Below are 21,748 nucleotides of genomic sequence, written 5' to 3'. Positions count from 1 at the left end.
TGCTGGGAGTTTCTTCCAAATGCCCACCTATTGGTGCACATCCCTGGAAAGGTAATTTAATACTAAATCCGATGCATGCAAAATTTACGTGGCACGTGTTGCGGATTATAGTTCTATTCGAAGATGTTTGAAGAGTTGTTTATTATGCAAAATCGTATTATTTTAATGTTTATCGTAAATATATCCTCCATCTTTGGAGCGTTCTGCTGAGAGTTCCTTCCAAATGCCCACCTATTGGTGCACATCCCTGGAAAGGTAATTTAATACTGAATCCGATGCATGCAAAATTTAAGTGGCACCTGTTGCGGATTAAAATTTTATTTCAAGATGTTTGAAGAGTTGTCTATTATGCAAAAATCGTCTTATTATTTTAATGTTTATCGTAAATATATCTTCCATCTTTGAACCGTTCTGCTGGGAGTTCCTTCCAAATGCCCACCTATTGGTGCACATCCCTGGTAAGGTAATTTAATACTGAATCCGATGCATGTAAAATTTAAGTGGCACGTGTGGCGGTTATTGTTTTATTCAAGGTTTTTCGAAGGTATGTCAGGTCGCATTTTATGCCTCGCACTTATTCACGGATGACTTTTTTAGGCGGAAAGCGGAAAAACTATTCTGCCAGAATGATGGTGGTCAATTTTTCTGTTTGTCATTTGTTTTTGTAATTGTTATACAGTATTCAACTAGGAAAACTTGGTTCTCAAGTGTCTTGTGATTTGAGCATTTCTCTAGTGCAGCGTCATACCGTACATGTGCTGAAAAGATGACAGGCAAAAACAATTTGTCGTTTTTTTAATGCCAAGGCTAAAAAGTTCATCTCAAAGAAGCTGACAACCATTCAGTTATTTCTATTCTGGAATCTCCTCACCATCAAGTTTGCTTAAAATGGAGGTGAAGCATAAGCTTGAAATCTTTAAAGTTGTTTACATTTTTTGCATTTTTCAGTGTCGATCTGAAATCGTGGAAAAAGGTAAGACAGTAATAGTATTGTATTTATTACCGTATTTTAACTAACTTGTATTCTAGTACCTACGGTATAGCCTACTTGTTTTGTTTGTTTGTTTTGTTTTTCGTATGTTTATCCTGCATTGTGGGAAAGTGGACTTGAGCGCTATGCATTGGTGTATGCCTTCCGACGTACATCTGACCCACGCTGCAGCCGACGGCAATGTCTGTTTCCGGTTGTCTACTCTACTTATGACTTAAATTTGGTACTACCCATTACTCGAAATCGATCACTGAGCAGAGGCAATTATCGTAAAGTTTTTTGCCAAGAGAAACAACAGCAAGTGTGGGCGGCTGGAGTCGAACATGCAGGCTCTCGACTGCGAGCCCAACGCGCTAACCACTCGGCCACTGCTGCCGACAATATACTTTCCATGTCATATCTGTAAAATACTATACCATGTATCAGTACTGTCTTGTAGTTTGCTACTTACCATGTTGCAGCATTACATCTCACTTTAGAACGGCTTAAACCTCTGAGGATACCCAAACTGAAATGTTTTGTATTACATTTGCTAGTGTACTGGTTAGGCAAATGTCAACAATGTCGCGGCCCCTGAAGACGTCGTCCCCGAGATGTCGTTTCACATCGATGTAGTCCCTTGAAAACAGTGTTGCCAGATGTTCAACAAGATTAATTTAAACACATAATGACTGCAAAATATCCAGAAGAATTTGCTCTTCATTTTTGCGATTGTGATTTTCCATTCCACGTATTTTCAGACACAAAATTAAACAGAAGTGAACAGAATTGCAAGCCACATTTTTACCACTTTGTTCCCCTTCTAGGCTGTAGCTGTATCGGTAGGTTATTTTATTTTAGAGAAAGAATGGTAAATAAACAAAGTGTTCACTTGGTTGTGCAACACTGTGCATTCGTCAGCAACAAAATAATTAACCCTGGCTAACAAACATCTGAAAAAAATTAATTATATATAATAGAGTAGAAATTAATTTTTACTTTTGAAATGTAATCGAATAAAATCAGAGACTTTTAAAAATGGTACGGTAGCCTACCAAATTGATTGTTTTATTTGTTCATCAATTAATCTCACAAGTTGTACCAAACTGAAAGAATAATGTAACCAACACCACAATAAATAGTTATAATGTTATAGCTTACTTTTGCAATTTTCATTGGCCTACGTTTTACAGCAAAAAAGTGTATTTTCAGCGAATATCAAGTCTTTTCGGCAGCGTTTTTATAATCACTTAATGGGAATTGTCATAGACGCTCGAGCTGAAATCCAACAGCCCTTCGACCATCGCATATGCAGCTTTTTCTGGCGGTGTAAATGATTGCGCGTCCTAATGTATGAGAGACGATATCGGCAGGGGACGACATCATTGCCACCCCTGGTTAGGCTACTGTATGTGCTGTACTTGTGGCACAAAGCAGCTAAATCTATTTTCGGGATTTTGTTTCGTTTCAGTACGTATTGCAAACCTAAGTTGTTTCTGATAGAACACAAGAGTCAACTTTTCCGTTGAGTAACCCAAAATTGGGAACTCCCATTCTCGCATGTAAGGCAATGTCGAACAACAGGTTTGAGGACTAGTGACCCTCCCTCGAAGTGGTGACTTTCAGAACAATGCACTCTACCTTTGCATGTCTCCGGCAAACCCAGCCTTCTGACACTAGTGGGGTGCAATGTGGCACAAAGCAGCTAAATCTGTTTTCAAAATTTTGCTTTATTTCGGTATGCACCACAAACCTAAAGTCTTTCTGATTTATAAACATATACAGTAGGTCGACTTGTCTTTGCTAAGTAACCAAACATCATGAACTCCCATTCTCGCATGGCATGTAAGGTGTGAGGACTAGTCACTCTTTCCCACACAGTGATATAGCAGTAACAAAATATTAATTAATAATGATGACACAGTCATTCAATCTTAATCTTGTTTGTTCATATTCAAAGTTAAGTTTTTCTTGATGATTATATATGGTAAATAAAACAAATGATTGATGTCAATAATGAATGGGACTTTGATTTTGAAGGCTTTACCTACAATAAATTAGCCAAAACTAAAGTTGTATTCTAGCCTAGTTAGTAGTTTTAAAGACTGCTGTAAACTAATTCATTCCCTGAAAAGATTGGGATAAAAAATAGAGCTGAGGCAAAGTCGCTGATTAGAGTTTCTGCAAAATTTGTTTGTTTTAAAGAGTTGGGAATTTTTTATTTGTTGAAAAAGGGATTAAAGTTATATTAAGGTTTGTGATGGCTCATGACTATTCAATGATTGCTTTTCAACAAAAAAAAAAGGATTCTCAACATTAACAAAATTAAAAAAATTCCACAAAAGCGAAGTTTTTGTCGCCTGTTTGAGCAACATGCAAATACAGTGTAGTGATAGGATATAAGCGTAAAACTAGTTTTTGTGATCTTTTTGTTCATCTAATTTCTTCATTTTGAAAAACAACTAGCCGTATTGAGAATAGTAGAATTTTATACAGTAGCTTGAGTTTCAGCTTACTCATAGTGTAGGCCTAATGTAAAATCATAACTTACCGGTATGATTTTTATGACAGGCATTTGCAAAGTTGTAACCCACTCGGACTTTCAATTGCAACTTACTGGGCCATTAAGTGCTGAAAGAAAGACCTTAATGGAGGCAGAAGATGTTGAATTGTGTTCAAAACTATGCTGTGATAATTTGACTTGTGATGTTGCACTTTATGCTGACACGGTAAATTTCTATATATATAGTCTGTTAGGCCAATTGTTTTAAATATTTTTTTTATGAGAGTACTTAGTGCTGTTAAGTAAGTAGAAGCTTTTTAAGATTAAAAAGATGCAGTCATTGAATCAAAATAAACTTCTGTCACTTGTGTAGGCTACTTGACTTTGTTTACATATTTTTTCTTTTCTTGCTTGGTAGTTTCTTTAAAATTTTAGTGTTTGAACTTGGATTTTTCACACTGAATTAATTTGATGTTTCTTTTATATATACAGTATATGTCATTTTAACAATTACAGTCTTCCCCACTGTAGCTTGATTCTTATCATGCTTGGCTACATGTTTCTGGGATTAACAACTTTTTGAAATCAATATTTTAGTGTCTAAAGACTGAAGTTCAGTTTATTGAACTAATGCCCTAGTATTAGTATTGTGATCATTTAAATGTCAAATGATTATTTATTTATATAGCTTAAAAATAAAAAATAAACTGTTTAAATTAAATAGGATTTATTATAATATTAAGAATATATATATGACACTGTTTTAACTAAAAGTAGTATATATTAATATTAATCAGGATTTTTAGTGTGTTTAGTAATTTTTTTATTTTGAATCTCAGCAATGTCTGTTGGTTGATTGTCCGAATGACACAATGGTTTCATGCCAACCACATCTTGCTTCTGAAGAAGATGTGGATTTGATTGCAAAAGGAAAAAATAGCACTCTCATTTTCATCAAGAGTAGAAGCTCTGACAAAGGTATGCCATTGCTCAGTCAATTCATTGTCATAAATTGTGTTGATCTTTGCCTACTAAAATGGTCAATCTTTGTGTAACAGCAATGACGTTATGTTTGGAGTTTTACTTTTTTACATTCATTTGCTATCAATGGAGTTTTGCAGTGTGGAATTAATTTCTTGGCTACAGTGTGATTCTACTGATTTTGGCTTATCGGTATATATAATTTTTTCAGATTTGATTTCTTCTTCAATTTTTGATACAATTAACTCATCAATGAACTTATCAAAAATGATTTTTGAAGAAAATGTAACAATTTCTAATACTGCAATTGGGAATAAATCTCTTCCAGTCATACTCAATACAACAGCAGCGCCAAGTGTCAGCACAGACACAGTGGATATCAACTCTGTTGTTGAACCAGTGAATGCCACCACAGCAGACATTTTCTTAGCTAATGAAAACACCACAAGTTTCAACACCAGCTTAAATTCAGTAACTTCTGATTTCAACGTTACTACGCTGATTACACCATCAAGCGATGAAGTTTTTACTTCAGGTAGTTTAGTTATGTAATTTTTTGCAAGCACTAAGTGCTTAATTGTGTTTTGCAAGCCACCAATACAATGCAAACTTTCATTGCTGCATGTCAAAGGTTTGATACATGTTGTACTGCTTGCTAATATTTTTACTTTCTTAACCTTTTTATGGAAGCATGGGTGTAAAACGACCATAAAATATATTGGTGAAAACATTGTGTATCGTTTCTTGTCCGTTTAATGAAGCATATATGAATTTTGTATATTTGGAAAACTCTGCTAAATGTTCAAATGAAATGCAGTTAGAGTGCTGATTGTACAAATCCCAAACTAATTTGGGCATGCAAATGATTTGCAAGTTTGGGTTGTATGTTTTCCCTACGTCTAATCAATCAACCAGTCAGTGTTTCACTTTGTAGGATTCTTCTTTATTGACAACCATTAGTTTGTGTGCCAGTAGACCAACAGTAAAATTTGTCACAATTTTTTTGTTTCTAATGTTGACGTCTTTCGTAGTTTTTAAACATCAACTTTAAGTGAAGCAGCTCTGGGTTGTTTTAGCAATACTCTGTCTGTGCGCCATGTCATTTTATGGCAATTTTATATTAATCCAGAAAATATTACATCATACTATAGCCTACATACTCCATTACTCTTAGGTTGTTATCACGTTTATAAGGTAGTAAAATGTCTGCGCATGATCAAACAAAAGACGCAGCTCGGATCATCAGCATTTTGTTCACTGCATTCAAATTGGCATTTTGAAGTTTGCGTTTGGTTGCCTGACCTTCTACTGCATGAAGAAATGTGTTTAGTTGTGACTCAGTACATAGGTTTAAAGTGAAATAACTAAGTTTTAAAAACGTTTGATTGATAATGTGAAAAGTTGAAGTGCGTGCTTGTTGCATGTGTTTATGTCACCTGTGTTAACACTATGTCCTTACAAGTATGCTTTAACTTTTAGTCTAAGTGTAATAGTTTTAAAACTGATTATCCACTTCAAATGGCTTTCACTATTGTTCCTTGATGATGTTTTTGTCATAACTTGCTGTGGTAACCACTCAAATGTCTCTTAAAATTCCTCTTAAAAGTTTTGATACATAGCTGTTTAGTAGTGTTAGCGTACTTTGGAGTTTTCATCTGGAAAATCCTGTAAATTTTTGGTAAACTTGTAAAATTATACTTTGCCTTTAACTTAATCGAAATTAACCGCGTTGTAGGTTTGGATCAAGCGGCCACTACGTCACGAGTGACAACTGTTGCAATACAAAACACGTCTTCTGAAACTGTAAGCACAAACTCGAAGATAACGTCCACTACAACAAGTACACAACTTTCAACAACACAGCCTACCACCACTACTGAAGGTATTAGAAAAATCTCTGTTTCGGTCACTGGAACAACAGAAATCCGACTCCCACAAGATTCTTTGGTGTTGCACGCGGTTGCTGATGGAACACCGTCGCTTCGTAAGTTTATTTACTGCAATGTCTGACGAAATACGCTCCACTTTTTCAACTTCGTACATTTTGCAGCAAGTGGATACTCGTATGAGTGGAAAGTGATCGAACATCCTGCAGACGATGTCGGAAGAGAGACTAAGCATAATGATAATTTAACATTGAGTACATTGACAGCGGGAAGATATCAATTTGAGGTAATGATGCACGATAGTTCAGTTTTACTCATGTTTACTCATACCTGCATCAATGCACGAGTGACATTAGTTACCGGATGATACCAGTCTGCACAAGAGGCCGGATTTAATCGTTTTGTTGTAAAATTCTTATAAAATTTAATGTTTCTAGTTATACTTCAATGCAGCGTTATTAAGTTCAGCACCAATTCAAAAACTATTTTATTTGCGTTTCTTGCTATGATACATCACTAGTATCTTCATTCTGTTTTCAGTTAGGCATTAATTGTTTAAGCTATTAATTATATATTTAGTCTAAGCATTAAGTGTTATTGATGTGGTGTAGATATAATTGAACAGGTATATATAGGTAAAATGTAAGTTAAATAGGATTTATTTTGCTATGTTGGTGGATTTGAAAAGTCGTTACTTGTTGGTGCTGAAAGTGCATTGTAAACATTTCTTCAGTACCAATCGAACTTTGCTCCTTTCTCGTTGGCTAAGGGAAACCATGGCAGCGTAAATTGGACTTTATCAGACCCGGAGCGCTGGACAGATATTTTCTGATGTGTGGTAAAATCAACATGCAACTCCTGCAAGATTAATTACTGCGTGGCTGCGCTCAATTATAACCATTACAGCATTGAATAGCGAACTTTGAATACAGTTCACAATACGAAGACTTTTCGCTGAAATGCTAGTACACATATTTGCTGCACTTGCACTTTTTTTTCAAATGCTACTGCACGGTGCATGCGAAAAGCTTAAGTCGATGAAAAGATTTTAATGTGTAATAACATAATATTGACGTTGGGAACAGGTAATAGTGACAGACAGAAACGCATACGGAGAAGCCTACGTCAATATAACCGTACTTGAACCTCTGCGGATAAACACCCCCCCTGTCGCGGTTATCTCCCCATCGAAACAAAATATAACTTTACCCAACGATGACACTGTACTGGATGGTTCAGGTATGCTTAAAATGTTCTAGTCAGCAAACCATCGTCTAGAGACGTTGAATCAGTGTAAAAAAGAGCTGATATGCTGACTGGGATTTTCCATACGGGACGTTTATACAAAACATAGAACATAAAGTAGTGTTAATTTTGATTTAAAGGTTAGATTACTTAAGAATTGGTCATCAGCTTTGTTTCCATGATTTATGAAGTCATAGAAAATGAATGGACTTCCTTTTATCAGTGCGAAAAAACGGATTTAGTGCAAGTTATACCGTTGCTTTAATCCAGCAATAATCGTGTCATGCATTTGCAGGCTCAACCGACGACGATGGGATTGTAAGTTATCACTGGGAGATGCAGAGCAAGCCCTTACAAGTCAGCGACAGCGTTCTGGAAGCTGATGACAAGCCGGTACAGTCTAAACTCATTCGCTAGATTGTCTTAATTACTGTCATTTTATTGCATGCCCATCTTTAAGTTCTTTCCCTTCAAATCAATCCGTTTAATTTTAGGTTCTTCAATTGCAAAACTTAATAGCTGGAGATTACATGTTTGAATTAACTGTGACAGACACCGATGGGGAAACTGCCTCAGCGAAAGCGACCGTGTCTGTGAAACAACGTAAGTCAAATATGATACTTCACTTGCAAGCCGCGGCCACCATGGGGCAAGCAAGGCTGCTTCCTCGATTTTGTAGCCTATGACGTTCTGAGCATGAAATACGGAGATAATGCAACACTTTGTCCAGCACACTAGATTGGAAACGTGCTTAATACATTCGCTTTCGTAAATTTTTAGTTTGTTTGTGGAATGAATACACCTTTGTTGAGTTGAATCACCTTTCTTTTTATCGACTGCCCCATGATGACCATTGCACAAATTTGAAAACGCAGTTTTGACGTGACATTTCATTAAAAACGTCATCTGATGCTATTCTTCTCCGTGTGATTTGTACCACGAAAAGGACACCTTTATTACGAACCGTGAGAAAAAAACAGTGTCGATTCTAGTGTTGGTATGTTCACATCATCCTAAACTAGGTAGGTTAGCATTCAAATAAAACTGACTTCACGCCGACATGCGTTTGCGCAGGAATCGACAACAAACCTATAGCAAATGCAGGAAGCAATATACTTATACATTTGCCACAAACGTCAGTTGTATTGCATGGAAATAGAAGCGCTGATGATTACGGGATCAAGTCTTATAGATGGTCTATAGCTCCAGAGAGTGAAATACAAGGAGTTGATATGCAAGTACGTTGTCATTCATTTCAACTTTTCCAACCGTTTTTAAGTTCTTGGAAAGTTTCGAATACTGTACCATTGTTGGCTCTAATTAGTGGTACATTATATCGGAATGGCCCGTTTCGGTGAGTCCGATCCGTTAACGGGGGATTTTTTCAATTTTTTTTTTTTTAAATTATCGGGTGCCGTAGCCTAATTATCATTGCCGTTTTAGGGTTAGGGGTTTGGGGTTAGGGTTAGAGGTTAGGAACTCACCGAATCGGACTCACCGAATCGGACTCACCGAATAGTAGCAGACCCACATTATATATGCCATGTTTCGAGCCTTTCTTACAAAACACATTGAAATAATAATGTTGTGATATGTTCAATTGTTCATTTTGAAATGGACGAGGACGAGTATGTCTAGTTGTCTACGAATGCGTTAAGTCAAGGTCGTTTGCTGCAATGCATGTTTGCGGCAATGCAGTTTTGATCCAGGGTGTGTGGTAGATATCTCTCAATTTATTTCAGAGTTGAGCAATCCCTTCTCATTCTCCCTCTATTCTTGACTCTTATTTGATGCAAGAGCCCTAGCCACTTTATACAGCTTTGATGTTATTTTATGCTAAACGAACAGAGGTTTTGCCTGTACTGTTGTGTGCTAAAATAAATCTGTTGAGTTTCCTGTTAAACACAAATCTTACTTTTCTATCATGTTGTAGTGATAATTTTAATCGAAACCATGTTTTCAAAGGGTTATTTGACCGACACATTGACGTTGTCTAACTTGGAGGTTGGCGTGTATTCTTTCCGACTTACGGTGACAGACAGCAGTGGACAAGAAGACACAGCAGCAGTCACTGTAATAGTGCAACCGGTGCGTTGTAGTGTGTCAAGAAGATCTATGGCAACCGCTGTGCAATTGCTAATCTTTTTTATTCATTTTTATTCAAATTATCATTTTAACATTTTAAAATTATGTTTGGTTTTAACGCGATAATACGTTTATGTAAAAGTTAATTGCATTCACAAATCCATTTGGGTCTGACACACCGTTTCACCTTACGTCATGCCTCTTTGTTAAATGGATAGTTTTTGATCCTCTGCTACATTCAGGAGTCAAACCATCCTCCTCAAGCCAACGCAGGGGATGATGTGCAGCTGCTGATCCCAATTGGGGGTGATGATGCGCTGAGTGTGCAGTTGGACGGCACTGGGAGCCGTGACGACAAAGAAATCAAGAAAATCAATTGGAAAATCAAGTCGTAAGTTTCGAGAGAAGAAAATTATTGTTTGCTGCCAAACAATTTCTGAACCAGTTTGAATGCTGCTTTTCAATCTAATGAACCACTTAAGAATCCCTACCTAGCTTTTGCTGAATCAACTTGTTCATTATGCTTTGAAACATTGCGATTGTGATAACTTCCCTTTCTATGAAAATTAAAACCACAGCTTCACACGAACGTATAACTTGCAGTGGGCCCTTGCCTGCAGTCAACATTCTCACTCCCAACGCCCTTACCACATCCGTCTCTGGGCTATCCAAACCAGGTGACTACGTCATCACTTTGACGGTTGAAGATGACGAAGGCGAGACGAGTAGTGATGACGTTACGATCACCGTTGTGGAAGGTATGTTGATTCTGTTTGTTTATTTTCTGAATGATAGATTGGTCTTTTGTTAATTAAAAGATATCATGCTTTATCTTTTGAAGGTATGGTACGAAAACAGTTGAACGATTGTTTTAGCATTTTTGAGTATCAAGTATATACTATATAAGCTAGCCTACAAATCATTTCTAGGATTAATATTTAATGTTTCTGTCAAGATATTGAACAAGAATCAGAGTTAATTTTTTTCAACAGACGTTGCGTCTGGCACAAAATGAAAAGAGAAGTGTTTTTGTTGTTCAGTGGGAAAGTTTTGCCCAATAAGATGATTTTCAGCATGATTTCAGTATGAAGCTTCTTGCTTCAATTTGTGGCGAACATTTTTGCCGTTAGTATAGTCAATTAGTTATACTGTAATGAAAGGTTACCACAAGTCTGTGTAAATGTGCTTTCCATGCGCAGAGCGACCCCCTGTAGCTGATGCTGGTCCTGACGTAACCATTCATCTTCCTGACGATGGTGTTCTACTTGATGGGAGTAAATCTTCGGATGATTACGGAATTAAGTCATATTTGTGGGTTCGAGACTCGTCTAGCCCATCTGCTGGGGTACGTATCTGCTTAGTAAATTGTCTACTGTAATTTTATCGAAAATCAAGATTCCTTGATGAAGGTTCCATGAGAGCTGAAAACGCTCGGTTTGTTTGTACTTTGTTGTTGACACGGTTGAACGAATAAGTGGTCGTAACGTAGATATTTAACTAAACAATTTTTACAGCATGTTTTGAACAACACGGATACTCAAAGCAAGTTGTTCGTTGTGGGCTTAACAGAAGGAACATACACTTTTCACCTCACCGTCACCAACATCAGAGGAAAATCGTCAAACGATGTCTCCGTCGTAAAAGTTTTGCCTGACACTCTCCTTAAGTATTTGGTATGTATTTCGCCATGGCGTTCGACTAACGGTTAAGTTATTTAATAAAAACGTGTAATATTAATTGTTTCGGTGATGTGTTTTTGGAAACTTGTTCATTGCATGAATCTGTATACATTTCTACACATTTTTGCTATGAAATAACTTATCCGCAATCGGTCTTCAGTCATAATTATTTACTATAAAAAAATAATGACTGTGATGTCATTGTCAACAACAAACGGCAACAGCACTGTTGCTAATATGCGGAAATGTTGTCCTGATAATAATCAGCATGTAGCACACGCTTTTAAATTATTTTGTGCAACGTGTTTTTGTGGTAAACTGGTTCGACAATCGACATGGCTTGCAGTATTTTCACTGAATTGTGCACGCAGCATTTATTTTGACTGCCTGAAAGTGTCATAAAGTTTGTTACCAATTAGCCTTTACGTTGTTTATGCTTGACGAATTGATTGCCTGTCTAGTTTCAATCGACTTTTACTTTTCGGGTTTACAAACAATGCAAGAACATTAATTAATTATTGGTATCCCTCAGTAGAAGTGAATTTCTTTCTCATAGAGACTTTTTTTCCTATATGAATGATTTCGCATACTAAATTAATGACTTAGGTGTTCGATTGATTATATTTTTGCCACTAAATCCTACCGTTCAACCGTCACTTGACGTTTAAATGTATGCGACCAAATTGACCATGACGAAAAAAATGTTGTTCTTTGTTTAGTTCAGGGTTGAAGAATCTCTGGTTTAGTTTATGTGTATCGCAAGTTCAATAACGCATCCGGCATGGCCATGACAGGACTCGGCACTTAATTCGAAAGTCAATATTTGCTCGCAACATTTGCGCATGTGTCAACACTTCGATATCTCGATGACGTTGTAGTCACGTGATTTATGATGTCGACATCATGGCGACCTGGCAATCAGTTTAGATTTTTTTGAGACTATGAAGTTTTTAAAAACATTTTTCTCATAATTTTCAACTATAATTATAAACATGCAATTTTTGAGCGTTTTAGGGAAAGACAAACTAAACACTAAACAGTTGTCTCAGCGCTAACAAGCGTAACAAAGTCTAAGAATTAGCTCATTTAATCCTGAAATCTAATACGAAAATAACTGCACGACCTTACACGCTTCAATGTCCATTGTCCAAACGCGATATATATTTAGGTTGAGCTTCATCTTCAAGTTTCAATATCTGCTTTCACTGAACGCTCAAAGAACATCATCGCAAAGCAGATTCCTCTCGTTCTGTCGTTGCAAGACGACCAGGAAGTCGTCATCAGATCGGTCTACCATGAACACAGGACCGGAGAGTAAGTAGGACAGAATCGTTTGTCTTTTTTGAAAGGTTTCAATTTTTCAAATGATAGGAAAGCCATACATATTTTTTACCTGCTTAGATATTTTGATAGTTTTTGATTCAAAAATATTTGTACAGTAAACAGAAAGATTTTTTCTGCTGTCAGAAAAAGAAGTTAAACTCACCAGCTCGGCGAGCTCGTACGTTTTGTTGTGTCAGTGTCGCTTCCTTGCTGGCCAGTATCAGAACCGGCATGGTTTGACTCAAGGAAATAACTGCTTATCCTCTTCATTTGTTCTTTATTCCTCAAAGTACCTATATTCCGTAAAGTAGCCTACACTGTTTACGGAAAGCTGTTAAAGGCAGTTTGTTAAATTTAATTTTATATGGCGGCAGTTTTAACGTGTGTGGAAGCACTTCATATTGGCGTCGTGTTTGTGTGTCTGTGGGGAGCACAGCAATCCCTTGCGAAGGCAACATAATTAAACTGTTGTTCGCTCACGTTGTAACGGAACATCTGAGTTCGGCGTATCACATTCATTGGTTTGCAATTTTCAAACTGGTTGGTTTCAAGATCGAACGCTTTCATTATGTTTCTGGCCTCTTCGTATTCACATTTTGATTAGTATTTTGTGGTTTTCATCGACCGAAACGAAACGTTTTCATTCTTGAAGAGTTTTTTGTTTTGTTTTATAGTCAGCTTGTGTTGCAGAACGTTTAATCAACATAAAAGGAATGGTTGGTGGCGTGCACAAAATTAATTTGTTTTGCAATTTATACCAAACAACGTCATAACATTTTTAACACCAAATAATAACATTTTGTCTCCGTTCGCTCACAAACGATGGTTGTAAGAAAAATAAATACAGAACTTTACCGAATAAAAATTCTTTCACTTTTACAGCACGGTAGTATTGTTCTATGTCACTCAACCTGATGGTGGTTACATGGCAGCACTGGACGTGGTTGCCTCTCTTAACTTGAAACTGCAGTCTAGCATTCAACTGCTCGATGTGGACGTGAAACTGGTTGACACATTCGGTATGTTGACAGATGAAATATTTTGTACAGCGTCATCTTCAAAGTGATAGCGGCTGCAAGGACGTGGGTTCGGGCATGTAGCTGTCTTTGGTAAAAATTCATTCATGATAAATCTCCATTTGGAATGCAAATTTCACAACTCTTTCATATGCCGGTTTTTGATGAAAAATTTTGACCTTGCAAGTTTGAGCTGCTTGATTATTCGCATGCAACACTGTGTCGATTGATTGACGGTGTGGTAAGAATTTAACACTGCTGCTTGGAGTTTCAATTTTAGAACCATGGCAATGAAGTGTCTCGTACTGGATTAATTAAAACATGTTGAAACTTTAGTTTGTAAGAACAACTGCTCCGGACACGGGAAATGCCACTCGGGATCCAAGCAGTGCGAGTGTGATGTGTTTTGGATGGAAAACTTCATAAGAGTTTACATGGGTGATGGATGGAGAAATTGTGGTAAGCATAAATCTAAGGTATTATTTAATCAAGTGCAAACATAAGGTTTTGAAAAAATTGTGAATTCCAGAATCTTAAATATTATTTTAACTTTCTTTTGTAGCTGATATAATTATTAAAAACTATCTGGAGTTTCATTTTTGAAACACTTTTTAGTTTTATAAAGCTTTGGTAGAGAATTCGCTTTGTTGAACCGTAGACAAACAAAACAAAGTAATTTCAACGGGGTTAACATATTTATTACACAAATGTAACATAATTAAGAGTAACTCAAACGTTTTTACCATGTACTTGTGTCCTCATCGAGAATTACCTAAATCTGCAATTCATAAAATGAAAATTATAAGATAAATCTGACTATGCAGAATAACTTCAACGACATTCCGGAGTGAAAAGCACAAACTTAATAAATGATGCAAGAAACTTATCACATGAGGTGTAAAATACAAGCATGTGATGTTTTGTATCACATTTTGAGTTCGTGATCAAATTTTCAGTCAGCTTCACAACGTTAAGTTTTTCTTTAAGAATTGCAAAGGTTTTTTACATTTTGTAGGATTTTACTAGATTGAAACTGCTTTCCACAAAATGCAGTAATTAATAAAACGCGTCCGATCGATAGTATAGCTTGCGAGATGTCGCAGCTAATTGACTTTCCTTGTTAAACTAAATCTTTCTCACTGTTGAACCATGTACTTGCAGATTGGAGCATCCTCTACGTTGTGATAGTCATTTTTATCCTGATTATTCTCCTGACGGCGATTTCGTATTTTGTTGTGTGCTTTTGTCTCAGGTAACTAAGAGCTTAACCAACCACCCAATTAAAAAAATTGTCTTTTTTTGCATTAAGTCAACGTCTGGAGACGTTGAATCAGTGTATTTGCATTTATGTTTGATCAGCGTAAAAAGGTTGTTTTTTGTTTCGTTGCATTCTAAATCGTATGCCAGGCAACCCAATATCCAGTCGCTTCTTAGACACGTGCAATGAAGTAGTTGCGTGAAATATGATATGCTGTTGTTTTTGAGTAAGCTATCGTACGTAAGATTTTCTTATGTAAACTTCTTCTTATAGTAAAAACAGAGTGAAACTGTTCACCAGGCATTTAATAAATAAAGTGACTTGCGTTCTTCATGTGACTATTCTTTCTTGCTACTTTATTCATTTCGTCAGTATGTTTTTGTGTTGTGCCATTTGTTACTGAACAGGTTGTGTTAACCTGTTTTATCCCCCTTGATAAAGTCAGTCGTGCTGACTGACGAAACGTCGGTAATAAAAGTTAGGTATCATCCTTAACATCAGGAGGTAACCTAGTAGCCTATAGTCACCATGAGAACGCAAGTCACTTTATTTTCTTTTTATATTTGAATTAAATTAATTTAGAGTATTTATTTGAAAGTAATTTCATGCTCATTCCTGATGAAATGTACCTTGCTTGTGAACCGCTCAAATTTCCATTTTTTTTAGTGTTGAAAATTAAGTGACCAGTATTACGCAAACAAGTTTTTTCTTGCGAAGTTTTGCAAAGTCTGTTGACATTTTTTTTGCTCGGTTGAGTCGAACGTTCTGAACTTTTGTTCTTGGCAGAAGAGGGAGAAAGATGAAAGCGAAACACAAGCGAAGAAAACGGAATTACGCGCCGATTGAAAATGGAGGCTACGAGAAAATCCCTTTGAAACAAAGTAAAAATGGTCTTAGACCGAAAAGTAAGTGCAGCATCGTCCTTTATTTTTGCTACACTACAGATAACAGTACACATGAGATTATCTTTTTTTGTGAAAAACAAGGGTTAACACGTAAATCATGGAACCTGATCTCATATCTATTTCAACATGGCAGACATTTATTAACGTTAATTTTTTACCTTTGCCATACAACCTTTATCAAACTTGATTTCATCTGAAATAACTGGCAACTTATTGATTTTTCACTGCTACCTTATGTTGTGGTACGCCGTGGCATGTCCAGATACATCTGTCACTTAGCCTACTTATCAATTGTAACGTACTGAATTTGTGCTTATGTTGCTTTTAGATGGTTTTAAAAAGAATGCCTTCCGTTCAAGTTCGCTCATGCGTAGCATGACGTCACCCTCGTCATCGGAAGAAGACGACACTTTGTTTGAAAAAAGAAAATTGATATCAGGTCCTCCAAAGAAAGGACGAAAAAAAGGGAAGCCAGAACAGATGCAACCGTTGGTTGAGTATGATGGCGTACTTTCTCACGAGGAGAGCGGGTTTGATGGTTTAGGTTTGGACAGGGAAGTTTCCCTGCGCGGCGGGGGAACCAGTGATGAAGTCGTTTGAAATGCTTCAACACTGTTTATTATGTGTTCAATGCAAAATGGCTTGCACAGTTTACGTCGATAAACGTTTAGCAGACAGTTTCCTTTCACATCCTCTAACTGTATGGTCAGCCACTGAATAACTTTTTCATTGCAGCTAGCCCATGATGGTCCTTGGATCGCCAGCTCATTAGGTGCCATTTGTGTTTAGCAGAGCAGATGAAATGAAAAACAAAACAATGTGGAGTTCGTGTTTGATTGGCATCCGTGCTTTTGCGACTGTTGTACGAGTTTACCTAATCGCTGATGAAGCCATCTTTGCCATAACGGTTTTGTTTGAAGCTTTGATTGCAGGATGTATGTAATTTGGTTGTTCTCTCTCGACACTGGTCCAATCTATAACCACTGCTGCACTGTAAATGAATCTGACATCAATTTTAAGATGAAGTGGCTCGCTTGTTTTTGGATTCTTGTTTCAATCTTGCTTTTTGCTAATTAAGGAAGTCCGATATACTTGGTGCAAAATATCATCTGGATTCCGATGCGATTGTGAAGAAAATTACGACCAGTCATTTGGTTATACAAGTCAAATTTTCTCTTCAGTATAAGAAAACTGACCACACTTGCAATAGAAGACCGGATCTTAATTAGAGCAAACACAGTTTTGCTTTTTTGCAGTGCAAGACGTAGATAAACATGAAGTAGCATAATTTACTCCTTGGGTTATTTGGACTGATCGTGTGCTTCTAAAGGATTTTTATTGCACTTAAAATGATTACACTTAATTTTATGCTAATCTTGCTTATGTTGTGAAGTGGGCAACAACTTATCTATATATATTTTATCTGTTATGTTTTTCTGTCGCTTAAATCTAAGTTATTGTCTTTGGTTGATATTTGATGCTTCATGCGTATTATTTTATTCTTGGTTGATATGATTTTCAGACATTTGCATATAAGTACACTTAGCCAGAAAAAAGTTGCCGTTTTGACATCGTTTCAGCGTTTTAACAACCTTCAAACGATGTAAAAACACCAATTTTTGCTTGCTAGATATGAACCTGTTTTTGAAGCTGTTCCGAATCTTTTATTGTTGTTTTGGCGTTTCATCGCGAAGGCACCATGACGCCAGTCTGTAAGTCATTCCTGTGATGATTGTGATGAAAAAAGCGATGATTTTTCATTGGCTTTCAACTTTTAATGTTTATTCCACAACGCGTGTTTTTTTTCTGTATTTTTTGCTCATATTGATAGAGATGAAACGTAAACGCCTTGTTACTGGCGAGATATTCTGCGAATCTACAGTGCTTGGTAGCTTGTCACCTTGTTTTGAAAAAAAAAACACAGCGTCGATTTGTACAAGAATACATACCCAGGAGTGTCCAAGGCGCTCCACTGCGTCAGGTGTTTAGATATTCATTACTTGAAAAGTGCACCTCCGTTTATTTATTTGCGAGTGCTACCTAGTGTGCAATTGGTATGCTTAAATCGAGTGAATATTAAGCTTTCATTCAATATATGATGTTTTTTGTTTGAATCATTTTATGCAGTAGTGCCATTTGCAAGAAGTTTGTCAGCCTAGGTCACACAATTGCACAGGCCCCAGGGTAATCTGGAAACCAGCACATTCTCACAGCGCTGACGTTAAGTAAGTACGCTACAATCAACTACAGTGAAGCAGAGGCTTTTTGCTATAAGCATTATGGAAATTATGTCATTTTTGAGAAATATCTTTCAACCACTGAAAGATAAACTGAAAGTACAAACGTGTTTCGGACAAGTTTACGCTGATTTTTTTTAAAAACAGTTTAATTATTTCGTCAATGGTTAGATCCACCCTGTAGCTTAGTTGGATTGGCCTAACTGTCCGCCTCAGTGAACGAAGAGGCAAGTAAGTTTGGTTCAACCCAAGGCTGTATGTTTGAACAATACGTTTCAAGGACTGTTGTGCATTTGTCGTCGTCTTTGGTGACTGGTGGATGAAATGATTTATGTACAACCACATTTTAACAAACAGAAACTTCACACAATCAGGTTGATGTCAGAGCCTGAATCATTGGTTTAAATCCACAAATAAGCTACTCACGAGTTCCGTTCTCTAGTACCCTAAACAGCAATTAATGGAAGAAGTATTCACAAGAAGCAACGCTTCAAAACGGTGAAACTTTACTCTGTTAATCGCCGTACCGAGACTGCGTCATTGGTCCGATGTATTAGCGGATAGAGAGATGCGGGCGATCGCCTCCACCCTCAAACACAGAAAAGTAACTTTAATTATGGTGTATTTGCAAGTACGGATTAATGAAGATGAGGGATGTCCAAACTTTTTCCCAGGCTGGCCTAATTTGATAATGCGGAAGTTCCCTCGTGCCGACAGTTTCCGACAATCTTGCTTTGCAAAAAGAAAGGTGTAGCCTACACAATATAATATTATACTGCAGTATATCACTCAGGGATGATATCACTATTTATTGTTTAATGTCATTTTCATATTAGCCTACAGCAAAGCAAATATGCCGGTTTTATTATTCCATTGTAGCCTATACATATCATAAGTTAGGCTGTATAAGTTATCTGTTTTTCAATCAGAAATTAACACATCCAAAAATATTTTAAAACACAGCTATATTAGTGTCAAAAATAAAACTGACGTCTTGATTAAGTTGATTTGTATACCCAAGTCAAGTCTGGTTCGAGGTTAATGGATTGGTAGATAACCGTACAATATCACGTAAATGGGAGTCTATTAGCTTAGATCTCCAGCGGTTCAAGTTAATAAACGAGAACGTCTGCTCACACAAATAAGTTGAACCGAACAAGCTTAACATAGGCTATTTTTTTTTGCAAACTTTTGCATTTCTGGAAATTTGTTTTTATCCAGCTACTGATAAAAGACACGAGAGAAAGGTGTTGCTGTCGGCTTCGCAGAGAAGCTCAATTAGCCGCAGTCGTTAGATTTGCTAACAAGAAAATGAATGAATGCACGACTGTATTAATTAGCCTACTCATGAGAACACTCAGGCAATAATAGTTGATTTTGCGTTTATAATGATGCAACAATGATTTTAACTTTTCTCGCCTACATTTGTCGGTGAGAAAATACAGTCTTTATCAATTTCAAAAACATGCAAGTTGTATTTGTAGGCTATCATTTATTCTTTGTGTCTGCGGCCAAAAATAACAACAGACGCGGCCATACAAAAACATCTCCCGCCGGATTTTGGGTACCTCTGAAATGTACACCTGGCTCCATTAAAGTATTTCCAAAGGACGTGGGTTCGACACCGCTCCAGAGCACGCGGCTGTGTCTTGGCAAGGACATTTAATGGCAAGTCAAAATAAGGGGAGCAGCTGACTCGAAGACTATATGTCACTTCGCTGCTTCCGGTTGTCTGTTGTATCGCATCTGTGATCGCAGTGTTTTGTATGTTATCGCAATGGGCGCAAATAAAAACACGATTATTATTATTACAATTTTTAGTTACCAGAAGGTGCTCGTATAATTGTAGGTTTATAACAAAAATGAATGTAGACATCACTGAATAACGAAGCAATAAGAGGTTACGAACTATCACATTTTAACAGTCATCCGAATTGCATACGTTCTAATCGTCCCCGGTACTAATTCTAATTTTTATTCTCTCTCGTTTCGCTGTCCGTTTCTCCACATCTCTCCATTCAAAGGACGAGTGTGAACAGTTTTATTTTTTGTTACCTTTTTTCTATTTGGATCAGCTTAAATGGAAAAATACAAAATCTTTAGGAGATTACGCATGAGTTAAAAATTAAAATGGTTCACTTGTTAGGAAGGAAAACGTGTTCGGCATGATATTGGATTGCTGCACCTTCACAGCATCGTGTTTTGTTGAAAACACCCCCCTTATAGATTGCTTGTTGGATCCTCCTCTAGTTCAATGTCTTGCAACCAGTGGCGTACGCAGGATTTTCTCAAGGGGGAGGGGAGCCATTGAGAGTAGCGTAGCCAGGAATTTTGAAAGGGGAGTTTTGACGACCGGCGGGCAAAGCTCGACGGCGTTTTCGCTTAAGACGACACCCAGCGGCGGGGGGTCTGGGGGCCTCCCCCAGAAAATTTTGAAAAATTACTTTGAATTTGGTGCATTCTGAGAGCATTTTCAACAAAAATGTGGGTATGAATATTCCTGTAAAATGGTGCTGTCAGGTGGCATAGCAAAAGGATAAGATCATGTTTTCTTCGGCATTTTTCGGAAATAAAGCTAAGTCTCTATGTTTTCTTGTTGTTAATTCCTGGCTGAGATGTTTGAATGTTTGGTAGCCTATTGGCAAAACTCGCTCTTTAATGCAGTTTTGTTTAAAATTAGGCAAGTTTTTTTTTAGACTGAAACCATCATTCCCAAGCATAAAGAAACTGAAAGCATCATTCTCAATATCGTGACCTCACACGCGTGCCAAAGTGGGGTTGTAACCCCCAAGGCCCCCCCTTTTGGCTATGCCACTGGCCATTGATATCCCAGACGTCTTCATGATATCCCAGTATGGTTTTAGGTTAGACTTCATCTATTTCTCTCTCACTAATCACTATAATAGGCTTACAGAACACTATGCTACATTGGCATACCTGGGGTGGGGTAGGTGGATTGGGCCATGTATTTCGTATTGTCTTAGTCAATAAAACAACATTGTTACAGGAATTGCTTTGACAGAGCAATGCAAAACATATTAAATGCCTTAATCTACGTCGTTAACTACTAAAACATTTTTAAGGGGGGGGGGGGAGGCATGGCCCAATGCCCCCCCCCCCCCCTGCGTACGCCACTGCTTGCAACGATTCAAGTTGAAACACAGCCGTTGACAAAAGCAGCTATAAAAAAACAGCTATAAAAATAGGAATATGTGAAAATGCAAAGTCGCAGTCGTTAGGCCTACAGTGTTTCAAAAGGTTTCAGACAACAAGCATGCAAAATTATCAGGATCGGAAAGCTTTCTCCATCAGTTCGAGGACAAAGATCACCAGCTGAGCCAAGTAGGCCTACCGGTAGGCACTATAAATCGGAATAACGCAATAAATACAGAAAAAAAATCAATAACTTTTGATGGCTTAAAGGATTTTCTTTGTGACCAATGTTTGGGTTATTTATTCACGATTTTTTTCCTATTTCAATTTCTTTGTTTGATGAAACGTTATGTCATTTATGTCAAGTCAATTTATTTTGTTTCAATAGCGCCTTATATAAACAAACAAGCAGAGTAAATAAAGTAAAAACAATGCATAGTAAGTTAGGCTACAGCTGTTGGTAATTATGGCTCAATCAGGATGATAGCGAAAGACCATAAGCGGTCA

The 21,748-nt window shown here is 37.1% G+C and overlaps 1 protein-coding gene across 2 annotated transcripts; it reads left to right on the top strand.

Moving 5' to 3' along the window:
- Nucleotides 1-849: 849 nt before the first annotated feature.
- Nucleotides 850-17,943, top strand: LOC145786453 (dyslexia-associated protein KIAA0319-like protein). 2 transcript variants are annotated; one of them, XM_082598110.1, is made up of 21 exons: nt 850-973; nt 3,542-3,699; nt 4,313-4,451; nt 4,666-4,989; nt 6,190-6,438; nt 6,505-6,626; nt 7,426-7,579; nt 7,881-7,978; nt 8,080-8,188; nt 8,660-8,823; nt 9,551-9,673; nt 9,913-10,061; nt 10,274-10,428; nt 10,870-11,015; nt 11,185-11,343; nt 12,518-12,663; nt 13,555-13,691; nt 14,025-14,144; nt 14,850-14,940; nt 15,733-15,851; nt 16,180-17,943. In XM_082598110.1, exons 1-21 carry the CDS (start codon nt 889-891, stop codon nt 16,449-16,451), a joined length of 3,219 nt encoding a protein of 1,072 aa, XP_082454236.1. In that variant the 5' UTR covers nt 850-888; the 3' UTR covers nt 16,452-17,943. The 2 variants fall into 2 exon arrangements, with proteins under 2 accessions (XP_082454236.1, XP_082454235.1); XM_082598109.1 differs by having other exon boundaries at nt 14,025-14,147.
- The last annotated feature ends 3,805 nt before the right edge of the window (nt 17,944-21,748 follow it).

The sequence above is a fragment of the Aplidium turbinatum genome, chromosome 17, assembly GCF_918807975.1.
Source record: "Aplidium turbinatum chromosome 17, kaAplTurb1.1, whole genome shotgun sequence".
Lineage (NCBI taxonomy): Eukaryota > Metazoa > Chordata > Ascidiacea > Aplousobranchia > Polyclinidae > Aplidium > Aplidium turbinatum.
The sequence above is the reverse complement of the archived record's forward strand: the minus strand, read 5'-3'. Positions and strand labels throughout refer to the sequence as shown.

Bases quoted from the DNA above. Each gene is read 5' to 3' on its own strand.
- LOC145786453 (XM_082598109.1), top strand. From the start codon at position 889: ATGGAGGTGAAGCATAAGCTTGAAATCTTTAAAGTTGTTTACATTTTT. The intron at 9,674-9,912 runs GTGCGTTGTAGT...TGCTACATTCAG, and splicing joins TCACTGTAATAGTGCAACCG to GAGTCAAACCATCCTCCTCA. The intron at 15,852-16,179 runs GTAAGTGCAGCA...TGTTGCTTTTAG, and splicing joins AAATGGTCTTAGACCGAAAA to ATGGTTTTAAAAAGAATGCC.